Source organism: Natator depressus, chromosome 9 (assembly GCF_965152275.1).
Source record: "Natator depressus isolate rNatDep1 chromosome 9, rNatDep2.hap1, whole genome shotgun sequence".
In the NCBI taxonomy this organism is placed as follows: domain Eukaryota; kingdom Metazoa; phylum Chordata; order Testudines; family Cheloniidae; genus Natator; species Natator depressus.
In genome coordinates this window covers 101,713,630-101,735,968 of record NC_134242.1, presented here as the reverse complement: position 1 = coordinate 101,735,968, position 22,339 = coordinate 101,713,630, and the positions used below count along the sequence as shown (strand labels likewise).

The following is a 22,339-nucleotide window of genomic DNA, read 5'->3' as shown; positions in this document are numbered from 1 at the left end:
CAGTTTTCTGAAACAGGATGGGCAGTGGACAGGAAGAAAGGGGCTCGAATGGAGGCCCCATTAGAGCTGCTTAAAGCCATGTTCAGGTCCCACAAGCAGACCAGCTCTTGGACCAGAGAGTTCAGGAGAAGTCCTTTCAGAAATTTCTTCACCATGTCGTTGGAGAAACCCAATTTCCCTTGGATAGGTGAATGAAACACCTATATTGCTACCAAGTGCACTTTCAGAGAACAGACTCCTAAGCCCAATTCCTGAAGGTGTAGCAGATACTCCAGGATATCCTGGATGGAAATCTCCACCGGATGGGTCCCACAGGCCAAGGACCACACAGAAAACTTCTTCCACTTCGCCAAGTAGGCCATTTTAGTGGAAGGCTTCTTACTGTTAAGTAGGACCTACTGGACAGCCTCTGAACAACGCTCTTCCTCCTCATTCACCCACGCAGCAGCCATGCCATAAGGTGCAGGGAACGGATTGCCAGATGCAGGGTGTGGCTGCGGTCCTGTGTGAACAGGTCAGGAAGGAGAGAAAGCAGCATGGGGGGCTGAATTGACAAAGCAAGGAGATATGAGGGGTGTGCAAACCCAGGGAGCGGAGGGTGGCTCGAGAGTCCTTGAGCCCATGAGTCTAGAGTCAGTTAGCTCAGAAAAGAGCCCCGAACCCTCAAATGGCAGGTCCTGTATCATGGTCTGCATCTCCTGGGACAGCCCAGAAGCCTTCAACCAGGAGATGCGCTGCATAGCCATCACCGACGCAAACACCCTGGCCGCCGAGTCCAGGCCATCTGGAGGGCTCACCATCACGGTGAACTCTTGGGCATGATCCTGTGGGAGGGCCCCTGGGAACTTATTAAGGGAGTCCCACAGGCTAAAGTTATAATGTCCCAGCAGGGCCTGGTGGCTGAGGACGCTAAACTGTAAGCTGGCAGTCGAATAAACTTTTCTTCCGAATAAGTACTCTCTTGGCCTCCTTATTTTTAAGTGTTCTGCTGGGGTGGCTCTGTCTGTCCCTTTCATTTACCACGGATACGACCAGTGATGCCGTAGGGGGATGAGTATACAGATTCTCAAAGCCCTTTTCAGGGACATAGTATTTATTTTCTGTTTTCTTAGATGTTGGTGGAATAGATAAGGGGATTTGCCACGCTGATTTGGCTATCTTGAGCACCCACGGGTGGATGGGTAATGCAATTATTGCCAGTGTGGTGGTCGAGATGACACTGAAGAGGTCATCTGCCTCTTCAGCGACCTCCTCAATTTGCCAGCCCAAATTCTCCGCCACCAGTTTAAGGAGGGCCTGGTGCTCCTTAAAACTGTCCAGGGGACTGCTGGTGTGGGAGGGTTTGGCCACTGCCTCGTCCGGGGACGACAATGACGATTTAGTGGCCTGAGGGATGGTGTCACCCCCTTCTTTGTAAGGGGAGGGCTCCCTCGGTGCCAGAGTACAGGGCACGGGTTCTGCTTCCATCACGGCGCCGTGCTCCGATTGTGGCACCAGCGGCACCTTGGCCGGCTTGTCCGATGTGGCCTGGGAGTACTGGACCAGCACCCACCGGCACCTCCCACGGATTCCAGTGCTGCCAGTGGGGAGGCCCTGGCCCCTGCTGCATTGGTACCACGGCCAGTGCCGCCTCGGTCTCCAGTGTCGGAGGGGAGTCACCCCGCCTCGCCGACAGGCTGAAGTCATGGTTCAAACCCAACCACTGCCCCTCCAGTGACAACGGCAGGGCCATCGAGGCCTGAGTCTGCCTACTGACCCTGGGTGAACAATGGGGCGACGGGGAGTAGTGCCGCCCGCCAGAGGAGTACCAGGGTGAGCGTGACTGACGCTGAGATCCGCAGCGAGCCCTCCAGGATGGGGACTGACCACAAGGAGACCTTCTGGGAGAGGGTGTTCGGCATCTAGGCAACCTATGGCCAGATGGTTGTCGGTAACGGTAGTACGGGGAGCGGCACCACAAGTCCGGAGTCCCTCACCTAGTAGGAGGGGATCGTGATGGAGATCTTGGCCATCTGGCTGGCGAGCTAGAGTGCAGCGCCAGGTCCCAAGGTCACAGTGAGGAGAACTTGCGTCTGCGATCCGGCGACCTGGGGTGTTCTGCCAGTCTATGCTGCAACACCCCGGTGGCCTTCCCCTTCAGTGCCACAAGTGGAGCCGTCTTGGTCACCTGGCGTAACACCTGTGAAGTCAGTTGTCCTTGCTCCTTGGCTGCCAAGACCGCTTCGGGCACTGCGGGCCCCATCACAAGCTGGGAACCCCTGCCGTTGCCTGGGTTGGGTAAAGGGTCCTTGGCAGGGCTGGTGGGTCTGACCTCTGTGGTACTCCCATAGCAGGCGCATGGCCTGACAGGTTCTTTGGCGCCGAGGGACTTAGTTTCTTCAGCTTCTTCTTTGGCACTAGTGAGACGGAGTGGTGCCAGGCCAAGACCGGTGCCAGCGGTGTGCTGCGCACCGAGGCCAAAGTGCTGGGTGTAGGTGCCGCAGTGGAGGGTTCTGACACCAGGAGAAGAGCAGCCTCCATGAACGATGCCCTCAAGCAGATATCCCACTATTTCTGAGTCCGTGGGCAAAAGTTCTTACAAATGTGTCACCTGTGCTTGCGATGGCCTTCTCCCAGACACTTAAGCGTGCGGATCGCTGATCGGCATCGGCCTGCTGCATAACACACATGGTTTAAAGCCAGAGGAGCAGGGCATGCCCTGTATGGGGCCAAGTCCCAACAGGGGAGTCTTAACTAAGTAACACTATCAACTAACTAACTAGTCAATGGATAAACTGCTAATGTTCTTGTGAAGCAAGACAAGGCGCTCCAACCAAACCGTCATGGGTGGTAAGAAGGAACCGAGGGGGCACAGGGCCGGCAGTGCCTGATATACCGCCACATGGGAGCACCACTCCAGGGGGCGCCACAGCCGGCCCTACCGATACCACTAAGGCAGAAATCTCCAACTACTGTGCATGTGGGCACGTGCCCACATGCAAATGAAATTGACACAAACAAGCACTCGAAGAAGAATTAATGAATATATATCAATATTTCCCTTTATGTCAAATGGTCAACCCTTGGGAAAACACTCATAACCAGGGCCTCCACCACCAGCTTGTATTATCTAAACCTAAAGTTGTATTATTCTTTTAACAGACAGATAGATCCTCAGCCCTGTTCTGGTAGCCCAAAGTCACCCTACAGCCAGTTTATTCAGCCCCTTGAGGATTCCATCTGCATTAGGGGAGCCTCAGGATATATGACAACTCCTGCACCACTCTCTCAGCCCCTGGTACAGAGGTTGTGAGAGAGGAAAATGGCCAAAATATACCTACACCTCAGTGATCCCTGGCTTGTGCACCTGGACTTTTCCAACTTGTGCCAGCATAGATCAGCCTAGAAACTTAAAACAACCTTTTTTTCCTTCCCCGACGTCCATTCTTGTGCCAAGCATAAGTCAAACAAACCTGTAAATATTCCTAAAGATTCCTTGACATGGCCCTAAGGGGGCAGAAACATGGAATCTCTTCCCTGACTTCCCAGTAGGATTTAATGCTGAAATGCATATAATGAATCAATAAGTAAAGTTTAATGGAGTGCTCCAGGCAAAATTTCTGTTTTCTTGTCACTTATTTGCTCAATGTTATTTCACAATATAATTTTTTTTAATTTAAAAACATAGTTAGAGCTCGATGTTTATATGTACTCAGAGTGTCTTGAGATCCGGAGATGAAAAGTGCTACATACAATTAATACAAAAGCACTATTACCACTGCTATAACACTTTACATATCACCTTGCGCAAGGGGATCTCAAAGATGACAAATATTACTGCTGTGTTACTAATATGGAAACTGAGGCACAAAGAGCAAGTTACCCAAGAGTAGAACTAGTCAGGAATTTTCCAGCAAAACAGGCTTTTGTCAGAAAATGCCAATCTGTCTTGCAGATGTGTATCAGATTTGATGAACCTTCGATGAACCACAAGCAGAGTTCCAATGGTGTTTCCTGCCAGCTCACCTGGTTGACTGCTAGGAAGCCCAGAATTCTAGGGTTCGTGGCTCCAGGACAGCCCCACCATGAGTTCTGCCCTGGCCTGGGGACGCCAGGGGTTCCAGACTCCTGGGCCAGCGGGCTCTTCAGGCTGCTCAACTCTCACAGAATAGGGAGCCAGCAGTCCCAAGAGTCAGGCAACCCAGGGAACCAGCTGGCCTGGTAGTCTAGAAGCCCTGGACAGTTTACAGGGTAGAGCTTCCCTGGACCAGACCCCAGAAGCCCTGTCAGTTGGCCACCAACTGCCAAGAAGTTTCACTTTTCCTATTCAGTGGTGGGCAGTAGTGAAAATGACAAGAATTATACCAATTTCAGACAGCAGCTGCGGGGCTCAGGGAGCATATTTCTTAAACACCATGTATTGGTGCTTCCAAAATGAAATTTTTCCAGAACTTCCATTTTGCAGGAAATTTTGAAAAAATCTTAGTTTGTTCTGATTCAGAACAAACCCACATTTCAAAATGTCAAAATTGCCTGTGACAGAAATTCTGAGTTTCACCCACTCTACTCAAGAGCAGAGTCAGCAGCAGAGCTGAAATCAGAATATACATCTTGACTCCTACTCCAAGCAATAAAAAAAAGGGGTGATGGAAGAGATACTGAGTCAGACTATGTCTTCACTAGAAACACTGCAGGAGCACCACTGCAGCTGTGCCACTGTAGCACTTCAGCGTAGAGCCTCGCTACAGTGATGGGAGAGATTTTCCCATTGCTGTAGTTAATCCACCTCCCCAAGAGGTGTCTACACCGGGGCTTAGGTTGGGTTTACTATGTCAGGATTTTTCACACCCCTGAGTGAAACAGCTGGATCAACTTTACTTTTTAGTGTTGACCTAACCTCAGTCACAAAATCTCAGCAGGACATCCTGACATAGCATCTCTTGTTTATGTTGCAATATTGTATCAATGTGTAATAGCAGCCACAAAACTGCAAACATCTGCCTGTAATGTCAGGCCATAGCACCACATGTAATGTCTGCTCATCTCCAGTAAATTAGGTAGGGAATGGCTCTCCAGGAATGGCTCTCCATGCCTTCACTTTGAGTACCATTGCTGTACATCTCCTAACTCACACACACACTGCATTTCAATCACATACATCTGGTACCACCATCATTTTTTGAGTGACGATGTTATCCAATATGAAGGAAAAAGCCACTTGGTCATCATCGTCCAGGAGAGGATTAATTGCTTTCTCTAACCGAGCCAGTTTATCTTCCTTCTGAAATGAAGTTAATGGATGTTAATAGGTTATCCTCCATCAATACCTATTCATCATCAAAACACCCTCCACCTTTAAGAGGCAGGCATATATCCACCTGTTTATGAAGATACTCCCCAATAACTGTGTGGTAACCCATCTTGACAACTTACAATAGCTAGGGGAGCAGAGAAGTGTCTTTCTCAAAGAAGAGAACCCAGTGTAAAATTGTTTAGTGACCCGATAACAGTAAAAATTCATATAAATAGCCAGAAAAGGAAGACAGAAGAACGAGTGGGGCAGGTGGGTTGTCTGTCTGCACTTCCAAAACCTCTCCGCCCTCAAAACCCCTCAACCCTCATGCCAGTCCCTCCCTCTCCATTCTGATGAGAACCAATTACAAGACTTGCCTCTTTTAGTTTTTCATCACAGAGGTCCAGCATGGACTGAGATATCTGGGTCAGTGAGTGTTTTGGCCCTGCAAATACACAGCAAGTACAGTGATGCACCTTGGCGTCTGTGGAAGCTTTCAGGACTGGTGGAAGGATGAAGCTCACCATCCCCATGGCACACAAAGGAAAACTCTGATCACAGAACACCTGTGAGCATTATGAGGTAACACAGTAGGAATCTCTCTTTACTCGTTAACTGCATTACTGATTATATTTCTCTCATGGTTTGAAACATGTCCCCAGTCACATACTGTAGTGATTCTCTCCTACGGCATACACAGTTACTAGAGTTTATTATGGACATTATAATAAAGAGGTTTACTTATTATTGTGAGTGTTGTGTCTGCATATTCACACTTGTGGGATACACCCTATATTGCCATTGAACTTAGGGAAACTCCTAGAAAAGCAGTGTCCATTGGGAACCTATAAGCACCCCCTGGACTGTGCCAAACCTTTGGAGCAGAAGCCATGGAGTCCCCATTTCCTTCTGTTAAAGCCCAGTCAGGAGAGCAGAACTCTGAGGAAAGGAAGGTGGACAGGACCCATGAATATGCAGAAGCAACACTCTCCAAGAACCAGTTACTGAAAAGCAGAGTCCTACGTATGTCATGATTCCACAGGTGTGAAATTTGCCACAAAAACCGCAACTTGCCACAGAATTGCATTCCAAAATTTCAGCTTCAATTTAAAAAAGAAAAAAAAAAGTTACTTACCTTTCTTAACTGTTGTTCTTTGAGACGTGTTGCTCATGTCCATTCCAGTTAGGGTGTGTGCACGCCGCCTGCACAGTACATGGAAGGTTCTTCCACTAGACCCGCTGCGTTGGCTCAGGCGCCCCCTGAAGTCGTGCCTCCATGGCGCCGTATATAGGGCCCTGCCAACCTGCCACCACTTCAGTTCCTTCTCGCTGGTCATGCTCTGACACAGGGCAGGCAGGTGGGTCTTGGAATGGACATGAGCAACACATCTCGAAGAACAACAGTTACAAAAGTTAGGTAACCGTTTTTTCTGCTTCGAGTGCTTGCTCATGTAGATTCCAATTAGGTGACTACCAAGCAGGAACTCTGAGGCGAGATCAGAGTTCAAGGGTTTGCTGATTGAAGCAACGCTCTTCCAAAGGCTGCATCATCTCTAGCCTGCTGAGTAATGGCATAATGCAAGGTAAAGGTGTGGAATGAGGACCATGTCGCAGCCCTGCAAATTTCCTGGGTTGCAACCTGGGCCAGGAATGCTGCTGAAGATGCCTGAGCCCTTGTGGAGTACGCTGTCAGCACGGGGGCAGGTACTTTTGCCAGGTCATAGCACGTCCGGATGCATGCTGTAATCCATGATGAAATTCCCTGAGAAGAGACTGGGAGCCCTTTCATTCTGTCAAGCTGTCTGCGATGAACAGTTGAGCATATTTTCGATGTCCGTTCGATATAGAAGGCTAATGCCCGGCAAACATCCAAGGAGTGGATTTTTTGTTCCCTGCTGTTTGCGTGCAGCTTGGGGTAGAAAACTAGGAGAAAAATATCCTGATTAACATGAAACTGGGGGACAACTTTCGGGAGGAAGGCCAGGTGCGGCCAAAGTTGAACCTTGTCCTTACAGAACACTGTGTAAGGAGGCTCAGACGTTAGGGCCTTAAGTTCAGATACCGTCCTGACAGAGGTTATTGCTACCAGGAATGCCACTTTCCAGGAGAGAGAGAGAGAGCATGTCGCAGGTGGTTCGAAGGGGGGGGTCCCATTGGTTTGGAAAGAACCAGGTTAAGGTCCCAGGCCAGGATTGGCTGCCGTACTTGAGGGTATAACCTGTCAAGCCCTGTAAGCAAGCATCCAACTATTGGGTTGGTGAAGACTGACCAGCCTGCAAATGGCAGCCAAGTGGACTTTTATTGATGACATAGAAAGCCCTTGCTACTTTAGGAGCAGGAAGTAGTCCAAGATAAAGGGTATTGTCAAGTGCGTAGGAGACGTGTTTTTGCAATGACCAAATTGTGAATCTTTTCCATTTGGCTAGGTAGGTTGCCTAGTGGATGGTTTCCTACTTCCAAGGAGGACTTCCCTAACTGGATCAGAGCAAGCCAGCTCCGTTGGGTTTAGCCATGGAGTTTCCAAGCCATGAGGTGGAGAGATTCGAAATTGGGGTGCTGAAGGCAGCTGTGGTCCTGAGTTATCAGGTCTGGGAGCAGCAGTAAGGTGATCGCGGTTTCCACTGACATCTCCAGAAGAGACGTGTACCAGTAATGACGTGGCCAAGCTCGAGCTATCAATATCACCGAGGCTTTGTCCCTCTGAACTTTGAGTAGCACCTTGTGGATGAGTGGGATGGATAGAAACGCATAAAGGAGGTGGTCATTCCAGGGAAGAAGGAACATGTCTGCAATCAAGCCCCAGTCTGTTTATATAAAACATCGCTGTTGTATTGTCTGTCATGACTGATACATATCTCTCCTCCAAGTGAGCTTGGAAGGTCTGGCATGCCAGATGGACTGCCTTCAGCTCACTGACGTTGATGTGAAGTGAGAGCTCCGCTTGGGACTAGAGGCCCTGAGCTCCCATAGATGCGCTCCCCAACCCATCGCTGATGTGTCCGTGACCAGTGACAGGGATGGCTGAGGTTTGGAGTAGGGAATACCAGCACACGCCACTTGCAGGTTGAGCCACCATAGGAGAGACTCAAGAACCGGTTGGCAAAGAGGACTAGCTGGTCTAGACTGCCCCGGTTTGGTCGATACACCAAGGCTAGCCACACCTGAAGAGCTTGGAGTCTCAGTCTGACATGTTGTACTATGTAAGTACGAACAGCCACATGGCCCAGGAGCTTTAGGCAATTCCTTCCTGTGGTGGTAGGGAATTGTCTGAGACCTTGTATGTTGTCGCAACAGGTCTGAAAATGCAACTCTGGTAGAAATGCCCTCGACTGTTTTGAGTCCAGTGCCAGGAGCTTGGGGACCGGTGCGGCTCCCCTGCCTGTCCACTGCCAGAGGGTAGCGGTGACCAGTGCCGAGGGGATGGCGAACGACCTGGTACCATCGCTGGCTTGCCTCGGGGTGGCACCGAGGGTCTCGGGGGTGCCGCTGCTTTTGAGCTCGGTCCCTTGTCTTGCCTAGGTGGAGAAGGCAGCACCGTGAATGCGATAAGTTCTGTCACCGCTTCAAAGGTCTCTGGTGGGGAGGCCAACTCCAGTGCAACAGTCCTTTTGATGCAATTCCCCCAAACTCCCCCTTTAAGCAGGAAGTGAGGGGTCACTCCTGGGCACAAGGTTTAAACCCCAGGGACTGAGGCATGCCCCAGTACTGGGGAGAGAGACGGCGAGGGGTACCCCCAGAACAATTCCCTACTGGAATTCTAACTATATACTGACTAACTACTACTACTACTAACTACTGATTTAACTATTTACAGGAGAAAAGTCTGAAGACTACTAGGGAGAAAGGCTTGCCGAAGCAAGAGAGAATGAACATTCCGGCTAACCATCACAGGCGGTAAGAAGGAACTGAAGTGGCAGTGGGTTGGCAGGACCCTATAAACGGCACCATAGAGGCACGACTCCAGGGGGCGCCTGAGCCAAACCGACGGGTACTGCTAGGGGAAGATCCTTCCAGCTACTGCGCACGCAGCACACACACCCTGACTGGCATCGACATGAACAAGCACTCGAAGAAGAACCTATTATTCTAACCCTCATATTTATGAAGAAAACACAGAAAACCAACTGAGCGAAGACTGGGCTTCCTTTGTGAATGAAGCGGCTACAGATTTCCCAGACTACTACAGAATCCACGGAGGCCTACCAGAGTTTAAATCCTGTTTGCTGCTGAATACATGGGGCCTGGAATATGGCAAGGCTTAGCACTTATATAGTGCCTAATATTTTTAAAAATACTTGTCAGATAAAAAACAGTGTTAACAGGAGTCACAAAAGGGCTGCCTCACAGTGGTCCTTCAGCGAATCAGCACATTTACCCAGCAGCTGCATGTTGCTCTATAAAATCTAAAGATTCATTTTTCAAAAATACATTTCTAGTTGGGACGAAAACCTTGAAAACACCAACCAAATGTAAATCACTATAGTGATGTCTGCCTGAAGCCAGCCCACAACACAAAATTTGGTCAGCATACTTATATCATCGGTCAGGGTGTGAAAGAACCACACCCTTGACTAACGTAGCTCTGCCAACAAGCTCTGGTACCAGATGACAGAACAAGGAGTAATGGTCTCAAGTTGCAGTGGGGGAGGTTTAGGTTGGATATTAGGAAAAACTTTTTCCACTAAAAGGGTGGTGAAGCACTGGAACGGGTTACCTAGGGAGGTGGTGGAATCTCCTTCCTTAGAGGTTTTTAAGGTCAGGCTTGACAAAGCCCTGGCTGGGATGATTTAGTTGGGGATTGGTCCTGCTTTGAGCAGGGGATTGGACTAGATGACCTCTTGAGGTCCCTTCCAACCCTGATATTCTGTGATTCTATGAAAACCCCCATGCAAACAGCTATCCTGGCAAGTCCTTTTGCTGGTATAAACTCCGGGGGCGGAGGGTCTAAGTCTCCACGGGGGGTTCTGCTGGCATAGCTGTATCAGCAAAGCCTTTGGCTATGTCTACACTATGGACCTTACAGCAGCACAGCTGCACCGCTACAGCTGTGCCAGTGTAAGGTCTCCCATGTAGCTGCTCTTTGCCAGCAGGAGAGAGCTCTCCCATCGGCATAATTAAACCATCCCCCAATTACTGGCGTTAGCTATGTCGGCAGTAGAGTCTCTCCTGCCAACATAGCGCTTCCACACCAGTACTTTTGCCGATGAAACTTATGTTGGTCAGGGAGGTGTTTTTTTCCACACCCCTGACTGACAAAAGGTTTACCGACAAAAGTGGTAGTCTAGACAAAGCCTTTCTAACGAAGGCTACTCCTCAGTCTGCAGAATATGAAGTAATACCCTTGAGAGGTGTGAATTGCCCCAATTCACTTCAAGCATAATATGACAATGTAAATACTAACATTGGTAACTATCTCACTGCTGATCAAAGTTTGAAAGAAAAGAGAAGGATGATCCTATCATAAAGTGCACTCTACCAAGAATGACTCATTTTGGCTTCACCTGTGGACAGAGCTCAGGTTATGGCCAGAAATTAGCAGGGTACCTCCCCCCACAAATCTGACCTCCTGCTGATAAAGCCTTCATTACTTCCTAACTGCCCAAGCCTCTTATTTTGTTTTGTATAGACAGAGTTTAGAGTTCACCCCTTCCAAATTTATAACAAGCTGACTAATTTATTGTCCTCATATCATCTTTGAAGAAGTCTGTTATATTCATCTTATCCATTTCAACAGCGTTAACTTTGCTGCTTTCATCTTTTCCCTGCAGAGTATGAGAGTTTTCCCTCTCCCATGCCACCCAATTCCATACACAAGGCATATGCACAATTCCCATCACAGTGTAACACAGCTCACCAGAAGACAAACTGAACCTCAGTGTTTTAGGGAGCTTCCTACCATTGTACGTTGCACTGTTCTTCACAATCAGCTCCAGATGTTCACGGAACTCTTCCCGGGAAGGGTACAGACGTTTGCGGACATTCTCACGCAGGGTCTGTAGGTCCATAGGCCGTGTAATGATTTTGTAATAGTCTTTCACGACCTTTGCATTAACAGGTGTGTGAAATGGGTACGTCTGAGGAATACAAAAAAGAATGGGCATTCAGTCCCATCAACCTCCACAAGCAGAATAGCCAGCAGATGAGAGGCCCTTTAGGGTATGTCTACATGGCATTTTGGAATGAGCCTCCCAGTCTGGTCGATAGACTTGGGGTATCGGGGCTCAAGCTAGCACTCTAAAAATAGCTGCATAGACAACACTTTGAAGTTCAGGTCGGACTCGAACTTGGGCTCTGATGTCTACCCACCACCTTAGGCTTCAGAACCCAACCTGCAACTTCAAAGTGCTGTCTCCACAGCTATTTTTAGAGTGCTAGTGCAAGCCCCACTACCCCAAGTCTATCAACCCGGAGTGGGAGGCGTGCTCCAAAATGCTGTGTAGACATACCTACTAAGCTACACATACTGAAGACCACCTGTATGTGACTGTGGTATTTTGTTTCTCTCCACAGAATTTACTATTCTGTTATGACTTTGCCACCACTCTGAGGAAGAAGAGTTTCAGAGTAGCAGCCGTGTTAGTCTGTATCCGCAAAAAGAAAAGGAGTACTAGTGGCACCTTAGAGACTAACAAATTTAACTGAGCATAAGCTTTCGTGAGCTACAGCTCACTTTAGCTTATGCTCAAATAAATTTGTTAGTCTCTAAGGTGCCACAAGTACTCCTTTTCTTTCTGAGGAAGAAGCGTCCCACAAGGACTTCAGTGGGAGTTACTGGGTGTTACTGGGAGTTACTGGGTGTTTTGAAAGTAGGTTTAGAGCCTAAATTAGAAACTTAACTTTAGGTTCCTATTTTGTAAATCTTGGCTAATACTTTAAAATCAATTTCAACTCTACCTAAAACCAGAAAAAGACAATTACCTTTTCCGTAACTGGTGTTCTTCGAGATGTGTTGCTCATGTCTATTCCACAATAGGTGTGCGTGCTTGCCACGTGCACCAGTGCCGGAAGTTTTTCCCCTAGTAGTACCCATAGGGGGGAGCGCCCCAGCAACCCCTGGAGTGGTGCCGCCATGGTGCGGTACAAGGGGAGCTGCGTGCTCCCCCCACCCTCAGTTCCTTCTTGCCAGAAAACTCCAACAGAGGGGAAGGAGGGCGGGATGTAGAATAGACATGAGCAACACATCTCGAAGAACACCAGTTACGGAAAAGGTAACTGTCTTTTCTTCTTTGAGTGATTGCTCATGTGTATTCCACAATAGGCGATTACAAGCTATATCTTTTGGAGGCGGATCGGAGTTCACAAATTCCCAGGACGGAGTACAGCCCTGCTGAACCCAGCGTCATTCCTGGTTTGGGAGACGATCGCATAGTGCGAGGAGAACATGTGAACCGAAGACCACGTGGCAGCTCTACAAACGTCCTGGATGGGGACGTGGGCCAGGAAGGCAGCCAACAAGGCCTGCACTCGAGTAGAGTGCGCTTTCACAATCGGTGGCGGGGGAACACCCACCAGATCATAACAGGTGCAGATGTACGAAGTGATCCGGTTGGAGAGACGCTGAGTGGAGATCGACCGACCCCTCATGCGCTCAGCCGAGGCGACGAACAGTTGCGAGGACTTTCTGACCGGCTTAGTCTGCTCGAGGTAGAAAGCCAGAGCCCTTCGCACATCGAGTGTGTGGAGGCAGCATTCCTCACTGGACACATGAGGCTTGGGGCAGAGGACCGGCAGGAAAATGTCCTGACCCACGTGATAGGCGGAGACCACCTTAGGGAGGAACGCAGGGTGTGGGCGGAGCTGAACCTTGTCCTTATGAAAAACCGTGTACGGGGGCTCGGAGGTCAGGGCCCTGAGCTCCAAGACCCGCCTGGCCAACGTGGTAGCGACCAGGAAGGCCATCTTCCACGAGAGGTGGGACCAGGAGCACGTGGCTAGCGGCTCAAACAGGGGCCCCGTGAGACGGGACAACACCAGGTTCAGGTCCCACTGCGGGACCAGGGGCCTAGCATACAGGAAAAGATGGTCCAACCCCTTGAGGAACTGGCCAGTCATAGCGTGGGGGAATACCGTGTGCCCCTGCACCGGCAGATGGAAGGCTGATATGGCCGCCAGGTGCACTTTGGCTGATGAGGGCGCCAGGCCCAGGGGTCTAAGGTGGAGAAGGCAGTCCAGGATAAGCTGGATCGGGGCGGCCACCGGGGAGATACGCCGTTCGGCCACCCATCTGGAGAACTGGGACCATTTTACCAAGTAGGCGCAGCGTGTGGAGGGCCGTCTGCTTTCCAGACGGATGCGCTGGACCCCTTCTGAGCACGTCCTTTCCACTTTACCTAACCACTGAGCAGCCACGCTGTGAGGTGGAGAGCTGCTAGGTTGTGATGGAGGAGGCGGCCCTCGTCCTGGGAGAGCAGGTCCAGGCGGAGCAGCAACGGCTGCGGTGGAGCAACCGCCAGGCCCATGAGGGTCCCATACCAATGCTGCCTGGGCCACGGTGGGGCAATCAGGAGGACCCGTGCCTTGTCGTATTTATTTTCTCCAGGACCCTGCTGATCAGTGGGAACAGGGGGAAGGCATAGAGAAACTGGCCTGACCAGGACAGGAGGAAGTCATCAGAGATAGCGCCCCTTCCCAGTCCCCCCCGGAGCAGAACCGGGGACAGTGCCGGTTCTGCCGCATTGCGAACAGGTCCACTTGGGGAGTTCCCCACACATGGAAGAGCTGGTGAGCCGCTTCTGGGTGGAGAGACCACTCGTATTGGGAGGAGAAGTCCCTGGGCTCAAGCGATCCGCCCGCGCATTCCGGGCGCCCAGCAGATGGAAGGCCCTCAGGCAGATTTTGTGGGCTATACAGAAATCCCACAGCCTCAGGGCTTTACAGCAGAGGACTGGGTCCTGCCTTGCCTGTTGATATAGAACATCGAGGCCGTCTTGTTCGTGAGGACCCTGACCACCTTGCCCTGCAGGTGAGAGCGGAAGGCCACGCACGCCAGGAGTACCGCCCTGAGTTCCTTGACGTTTATGTGTAGGGACAGATCCTGTGCCGACCACAGGCCTTGGGTCTGAACATTCCCCACTTGGGCCCCCCAACACAGGTCCGACGCATTGGACATCAGCTCCAGCGTTGGGGTCCTGTCCCAGAACAGGGCCCCTTGGAGCATGTTGCTTTGGGTGGACCACCACCACAGTGAGGTGATCACCCGAGTCGGGCACAGTGAGGACCTTGTCCATCCTGTCTCTGGACTGGGAGAACTCCGAGGCCAGCCAAAGCTGGAGGGGCCTCATTCGGTGTCTGGAATGGCGGACCACATACGTGATGCCGACATGTGACCCAATAGCTGGAGGCACGCTCTGGCCGTAGTCACTGGGAACGTTGTGACCGTGTCGATGAGCCCTTTCGGGGTCTCAAACCTGTTCAGTGGGAGAGAGGCTGTGGCCGACGAGTTGTTTAGGAGAGCCCCGATAAACACTATGCGTTGGACCAAGACTAACATGGACTTGGCATCGTTTATCAACAGGCCCAGGGCGGCACACATGGACAGCAGAAGCGTCATGTGATCCCTCACCTGCAACCAGGAGCTGCCCTTGACCAGCCAATCATCCAGATAAGGAAAGATCTGGACCCCTGGTGCCTGAGGTAGGCCGCTATCACCGACATACATTTTGTAAATACCCTGGGGGCAGTGGATAGGCCAAACGGAAGGACCGTAAGCTGGTAGTGATTCTGCCCCACCAGAAAACGGAGGAAGCGTCTATGCCCCACGAAAACGTGAATGTTGAAGTACGTGTCCTGCAGATCAAGGGAAGCGTAGCAGATCCCAGAGTCCAGAGAGGGGATGATGGAGGCTAGTGAGACCATGTGGAACTTGAGCCTCACCATGAACTGGTTTAGATCCCGCAGGTCCAGGATGGGCCTGAGTCCTCCTTTGGCCTTTCAGCCATGACCACTCCGGTAGGAAAGCACACAACTGATTATAGAAGGGAAGCTTCATTGAGGGGGGATCCCTGGGGAGAACTGGCAGGGTGCCCCCGAGCGTCCCGTCATAACTGCCTTTTCCCCGCCTGTTTGCCCTTGGAGGACCCAGATTGCGGGGCAGGCCGCGACTGTCTGAGGGCGCCTTTTATACACCCTTGACTTGTTATAGGCGGCCTCGTACTTCGGCTGAGTGGCCTGAGCAGGGGCCTGCAGCGGCCTTAACTTAGATTTGGCCAGAGCCGGGACATAGAGACCCAGAGTCTGGAGGGTCGTGCAGGAGTCCTTCGTGCCATGCAACTTTGTATCCGTTTGTTCCGCAAGCAGAGCTTTGCCATCAAACAGGAGATGCGCTTCACTGGACAGCCCGGACAGCAGGAGCCATGACGCCCTTCTCATGGACACCGCGGTGTCCATGGACCATGCTGCCGTGTCTGCCTCATCCAAAGCTGCTTGTAGTGATGCCCTGGCAGCTGCCATACCCTCCTCCACCAGCACCTTGAACTCTTTTTTATCGCACTCCTGGAGGGAATCCACGAACTTAGGCAGGGAACCCCACAAATTGAATTTGTACCTGCCCAGGAGCACCTGGTGGTTTACCACCCGCAACTGAAAACTTGAGGAAGAATAAAGCCTTCTCCCGAAAGAGCCCAGCCTCCACGAATATTTATTTTTCGGGGTAGGGCTGGTTGGCTCTGCTGCTCCCTGTGGTTGACTAACTTGACCACCAGGGAGTTGGGTGCCAGGAGGGCGTAGAGGTACTTGTGCCCCTTGGCGGATACAAAGTACTTGCGTTCTGCCCTCTTAGAGATGGGGGCCAGCGAAGCCGGTGTTTGCCACAAGGGATTTGAAATTTTTGCCATCCCTTCATGGGGGCAAAGCTACCCTGCCCGGTGCCTAAGAGGACAGCACGTTGAACAGGGAGCCCGAGGGTTCCTCCAACTCCTCTGCCTGGAGGCGGAGGCTTGATGCCACCCTTTTTAAAAGTTCTTGATGGGCCCTAAAGTCCTCCTGTGGGACGGAGGGGGGAAGGGCCGTTATCGCCTCATCCAGGGACGGCGACGAGGCCGGCACGGTGCTCTGGGTGTCTGCCGACACCGGAGGATGCACCACGTGGTCGGACTCCAGGCACGGTGGCGAGGACAAATGTCCCACCGACCCCCTCCTCGGAGGTCTGGAGAGGGAGACCGACGGTGCCTCTGAGGCTCTGGCTACCGAGCAGGCCCCCACCAGGGGCTGTGTTGGGCCACGGTGCCCACTGGTACCACTGGGCCGCCCACGGGACCCGGTGCCACTGCACTGTCTGCGGCACCGACGGGACCGGTTGTTCGGCCTGGCTGGCCTGTCACATTGAAGGGCGAGTACGAGTGGAGGCCAGGCTGACGAACGACCTGTCGCTGCCATGGGACCGGGAGGAATGGCAGTGCCGGGAGCGACGTCACCCACGGGACCGCAATCTCGCTGCGGAGGACTGGTACCTTCTGTAGGCTGCTGCTCCGCCATCAGCTCCAATGGGCGGACCCGCGATGGCGAGGTGCCGGCGATTGATGCCCTGGGCTGCGGAGGCGATGCCTTGGCAGAGTCTTGGAGCAGGATTCAGAGCGGGAATGGTGTCGACGTTCGTGCCGTGACCGGCTGCAGTAATCCCTATGAGGCAAGGACCTCTGACGACGTCTGCCTCGGTCCCATCGGTACTCACTCCATGACGCAGAGCGGTACCGAGAGTCTCGGTCGGACGGTACCCAACCAGACAGGCTGGTGGGAGTTGAGGGCAATCCACATGGACTACACCCTGAACTGTCGCTGGGCGGCAAATAGTGTCAGGAACGTGCCCTGGACCGAGACTGGTGCCGAGCTGGGGGTGACTGCGGAAAACCCAGCGGTGGCTTTCCCCTGGAGCGTGGTGCCGACATCGGCAGCGCTCCTGGTACCGGCATCGACATGACGTCCAGGGCTATCTGCAGGGCCTCCAGCGTTTCTGAAGCAGCCAGGCTACTCCTCTCTACGTGAGTTGGAGGCCTAGAGGTCGGAGGGGATTGCGGACTGCCCGACATGGGTCTAGTCTCTGCCCCGGTTTTCCTTGGTGCCACTGCAAAGAAGGCATTTTCTTTGCCTTCTTGTGCCCCATGGACAGGGAGCAGTGCCGACTGGTCGAAGGCGCCGGAAGGTCGCTGCACACCAGAGGGCATCCAGACATCCGGCGAGGCTTGGTCCGAAGCAGCTGGGCTACTCCACTCTACGTGAGTCGGAGGCCTAGAGGCCGGAAGGGATCGAGGACTGTCCAACATGGGTCTAGTCTCTGCCCCTGGTTTCCCACGGTGTAGCAGCGATGAAGGCATCTTCTTTGCCTTCTTATGCCCGGTGGACGGGGAGCGGTGCCGACTGGTCAAAGGCACCAAAAGGTCGCCGCGCACCAATGCCGCGGTGCCTGGTGCCGACTCGGAGCGGCGCACTGGAGTCAGGGTCAGTGCCAACTCCATCAGAATAGCCTGGAGCCTAATCTCTCAGTCCAAGGTTTAATGACTTGCAAATCTTGCAACTATCGCTGATATGGGTTTCTCCCAAACAGTGTAAACAGTCTGCATGCGGGTCACTCCTTGGCACAAATCACCTACAAGTGTCGCACGACTTAAAACCCGGGGCGCGGGGCATGCCCTGCCCAGGCACTCAAACTAACTGAACAGCAAACTCACTACAGGTACAAACACTGAACGAACGAAAAGTTCTGGGGACGAACTACAGCAAAGCTGGAGCAGAATAGTTCCAACGCACCTTCACTGGCGGCAAGAAGGAACTGAGGGTGGGGGGAGCACGCAGCTCCCCTTATACCACGCCACCGAGGCGCCACTCCCGGGATCGCTGGGACGCTCCCCTCTACGGGTGCTGCTAGGGGAAAAACTTCCGGCACTGGTGTACTTGGCGAGCACGCACACCTATTGTGGAATACACATGAGCAATCACTCGAAGAAGAACAAGTCGATATTCAACAGCTCTCTCCAAAGTCCCACATATAATACAATTATAAAGCTGTATAAATTGCTGCACAATTGTCCCTTTTGTATCTGCTCTATAATTGTGCGAAGCTTTTATTTTAAAAAAATTCACTAATCCTTACCATGGAAAAGATAATCTTCAAAGTGTCAAAGAAATGTAAGCCAATACAATGATGTATTGATATGCTGGAGGGTAGGGATAGGATACAGAGGGACCTAGACAAATTAGAGGATTGGGCCAAAAGAAATCTGATGAGGTTCAAAAAGGACAAGTGCAGAGTCCTGCACTTAGGATGGAAGGATCCCAAGCACTGCTACAGACTAGGGACCGAATGGCTCGGCAGCAGTTCTGCAGAAAAGGACTTAGGGGTTACAGTGGACGAGAAGCTGGATATGAGTCAACAGTGTGCCCTTGTTGCCAAGAAGGCCAATGGCATTTTGGGATGTATACGTAGGGGCATTGCCAGCAGATTGAGGGACTTGATCGTTCCCCTCTGTTTGGCATTGGTGAGGCCTCATCTGGAGTACTGTGTCCAGTTTTGGGTCCCACACTACAAGAAGGATGTGGAAAAATTGGAAAGAGTCCAGTGGAGGGCAACAAAAATGATTAGGGGACTGGAACACATGACTTATGAGGAGAGGCTGAGGGAACTGGGATTGTTTAGTCTGCGGAAGAGAAGAATGAGGGGGGATTTGATAGCTGCTTTCAACTACCTGAAAGGGGGTTCCAAAGAGGATGGCTCTAGACTGTTCTCAGTGGTAGCTGATGACAGAACAAGGAGTAATGGTCTCAAGTTGCAGTGGGGGAGGTTTAGGTTGGATATTAGGAAAAACTTTTTCACTAGGAGGGTGGTGAAACACTGGAATGAGTTACCTAGGGAGGTGGTGGAATCTCCTTCCTTAGATATTTTTAAGGTCAGGCTTGACAAAGCCCTGGCTGGGATGATTTAGTTGGGGATTGGTCCTGCTTTGAGCAGGGGGTTGGAGTAGATGACCTCCTGAGGTCCCTTCCCACCCTGATATTCTATGATGTCTATGAGTCTGGTGACAGCTTTGAAAATGTAGGTCAGAATGCAAGAGGCCTATCAGTGGGGTGTTGAGTCTGAAGCTTAACGATGACACAATGTCAACATTGTGAATTATTCCACTGCTGATCATTTAAAAAGAAACATGAAGCTAATTTACTTACTAATTGTTGGATTAATAACAGATAATGGGGTGTGAATGAAAAATTCAACCCTTTCTCCCCAACACTGATCCTCTCCCCACTTTACTGCTCAGATGACAGGAGGGAAATGAAAGCAGAGATGTATCATCTCCCCAGTGCCAAAAAGGCTTAACGGCTTTCCTGAATCCAAAAGCTCCAGTTACCATACTGCCTAGACATCTATGATTCAGTTACTCTTACTAAAAACAACCTGCAGCACAATAAACTGAAGATTTGAGGGCAATACTCAAAGGATGCAAGTCTGATTACACTGGACCAGTCGGGATAGCATTGCATAATCCTGGGGTCTCAGATTCAGCCACATAACTCAGTCTATGAGCCTACTCAGGACACAGAACGTTGACCACAAGGCCTAAACTTACATTGGGAAGATCCCTCATATCGTTGATAATGCCCTCTAGAATGGATGACAAAGTTACCATGGGGTCCGTTCGTCGCCGATGGATTGACTTGTGAGGCCGCTGAAGAAATCAGATAGAAGTAGGAAGTTAAGGCACTTCCAAAACACAAAGTATAAATCTAAACAAGTTCTCTGTAGGTTTAGTTTATTAATTCTATGGGTGGATATGCAGATACATGCCCCATATGCTGTACTATGGATGGCCAGGAACAGTGCAAGGACTGAACAGGATGGACAATGGGTAAGTCTGCGAGTCTTTCTGTGACTTCTGCAGCAGCTGGTGATGGCTCAGGTGCTACCCAAGCCAGGCAGCCCCAGGGCCAGCTTCAAAAGTTTGGGTGTGTAGGAGGGGGCTCAGGGTGCAGCTCCCTGGCTCCCACTGGCATGGCCCTGCAGCTCCTAGACGGGGGGACCAGGGGGCTCCACACACTGCCCACGCCTGCAGGCCCTGTGCCCCCGCCCAGAAGGGGTCCTGGGTCACACGCCACTGCCCTTGCCCCCACCCCGAGCACCCACAGACCTCCCCGAAACTCCCTCCTGAGAGCCCGCATCCCCCACCCAAGTTTTAGTTAGGGGTATATAGTAAAAGTTATGGACAGGTCACAGGCTGTGAATTTTTGTTTACTGCCCATGATCTGTCCATGACTTTTACTAAAAATACCCATGACTAAAACGTAGCTTTAATAATTGGACATGAAGAGACTAAAATTGACCCAATTACATCTACACTCACATTCAAGTAATCACAGTGAACAGTGGTCCCAACTCGCCGCTTTTTCTTTGGAGGAAGCTGCTGTTTAGGGAACTTCAAGACCAGTGATTTCCTGCGAACCTCATCTGCACTAGAGAAAAGAAACAGACCTCTTATTTCCTTTGCATCTCTTACCAACAAGACTGCTTGCACCTCAGAATCAGCACTGATCCCATCTGGTACAATACCAAGCTCAATCAGGATTTAAATACTACCTTATCAACAATATATCTAAAACCCAACCACTTTACTCCTGTGTCTACTGCACCTGTGATGTGTATGTCTTTTGCATCAGACCAGAAACTGCCCTTCTCACCACCCATCCCTGCGCCTCCAGTCCTGCCCTCACCTCTCAATCAGTTGCTTTCCGAGGACAATTTTGGTCCCCTCCACTTTGATAAGCTCTTCATTATCATTGTGAATGACTGTCTTTTCCAGCTCTTCCTCCTGCTCCTCTGTCATGGCAACAGGGTTGGAGGGTGGGGCATTCGTTTGGTAGTACAAGGGACAGAACTTATTAGTTCTCATGTGTCCAATTGCACCACAGGCTCCACATTTTAACTGCAGAAAAGATCAACAAGGTGAACAATTAAAATTTATTCAGAGTTGAAGGCCAGATGAGAACTATAGATCATCTAGTCTGACCTCTCACATATCACAAACCATTAAATTTCACCCAGCTATCAGTTTTAAGCCCTGTATAATTTGTACTTGGCTAAAGTATAAGTTCCAGAAAGACATCTAGTCTTAATTTGAAGTCAGAGACAGAGAATCCACCATTTGATTTAGAGGTAAGATAATTACTAATTTACCAGTAAGATAGCAGCTTCTTACTGGCCTGATGTTCTAGCTCCAGATAACATATAAAGGAAATAATTAGTGCTGTTGATTAATCACAGTTAACTCACGCAATTAACTCAAAAAAATTAATAGTGATTAATCACAGTTAAACAATAGAATACCAATTAAAATTTTTAAAATATTACTGGATTTTTTTTTTAACATTTTCAAATATATTGATTTCTATTACAACACAGAATACAAAGTGTACAGTGCTCACTTTATTATTTTGATTGCAAATATTTGCACTGTAAAAATGATAAAACAAAATAAATAGTATTTTTCAATTCACCGCAGACAAGTACTGTAGTGCAATCTCTTTATTGTGAAAGTGTAACTTACAAATGTAGATTTTTTTATTTGTTAGTTACATAGCTGCACTCAAAAACAAAACAATGTAAAATTTTAGAGCCTACAAGTCCACTCAGTTCTACTTCTTGTTCAGTCAATCGCTAAGACAAACAAGTTTGTTTACATTTATGGTAGATACTGCTGCCTGCTTCTTATTTACAGTGTCACCAGAAAGTGAGAACAGGCATTTGCATGGCACTTTTGTAGCCGGCTTTGCAAGGTATTTACATGCCAGACATGCTAAACATTCGTATGCCCCTTCATGCTTTGGCCACCATTCCAGAGGACATGCTTCCATGCCGGTGGTGCTTGTTAAAAAAAATTATGCGCTTAATTAAAGTTGTGACTGAACTCCTTGGGGGAGAATTGTATGTCTCCTGTTCTGTTTTACCCAAATTCTGCCATATATTTCATGTTATAGCAGTCTCGGATGATGATCCAGCACATCTTGTTTGTTTTAAGAACACTTTCACCACAGATTTGACAAAACGTAAAGAAGATACCAATATAAGATTTCTAAAAATAGCTACAGCAC

General features: G+C 50.3%; 1 protein-coding gene across 6 annotated transcripts in view; it reads right to left on the bottom strand.

Moving 5' to 3' along the window:
* Positions 1–22,339, bottom strand: part of TAF1 (TATA-box binding protein associated factor 1) — a 147,623-nt gene that overhangs the window by 27,955 nt on the left and 97,329 nt on the right. For all 6 annotated transcript variants that reach the window (XM_074962836.1, XM_074962841.1, XM_074962837.1 and 3 more), the window contains 6 exons: positions 20,963–21,174; positions 20,596–20,704; positions 19,825–19,923; positions 11,169–11,346; positions 5,650–5,717; positions 5,138–5,260 (listed from right to left, as the gene is read on the bottom strand). In XM_074962836.1, coding sequence (XP_074818937.1) covers positions 5,138–5,260; positions 5,650–5,717; positions 11,169–11,346; positions 19,825–19,923; positions 20,596–20,704; positions 20,963–21,174 — 789 coding nt within the window. The remainder of the gene's footprint in view (positions 1–5,137; positions 5,261–5,649; positions 5,718–11,168; positions 11,347–19,824; positions 19,924–20,595; positions 20,705–20,962; positions 21,175–22,339) is intronic.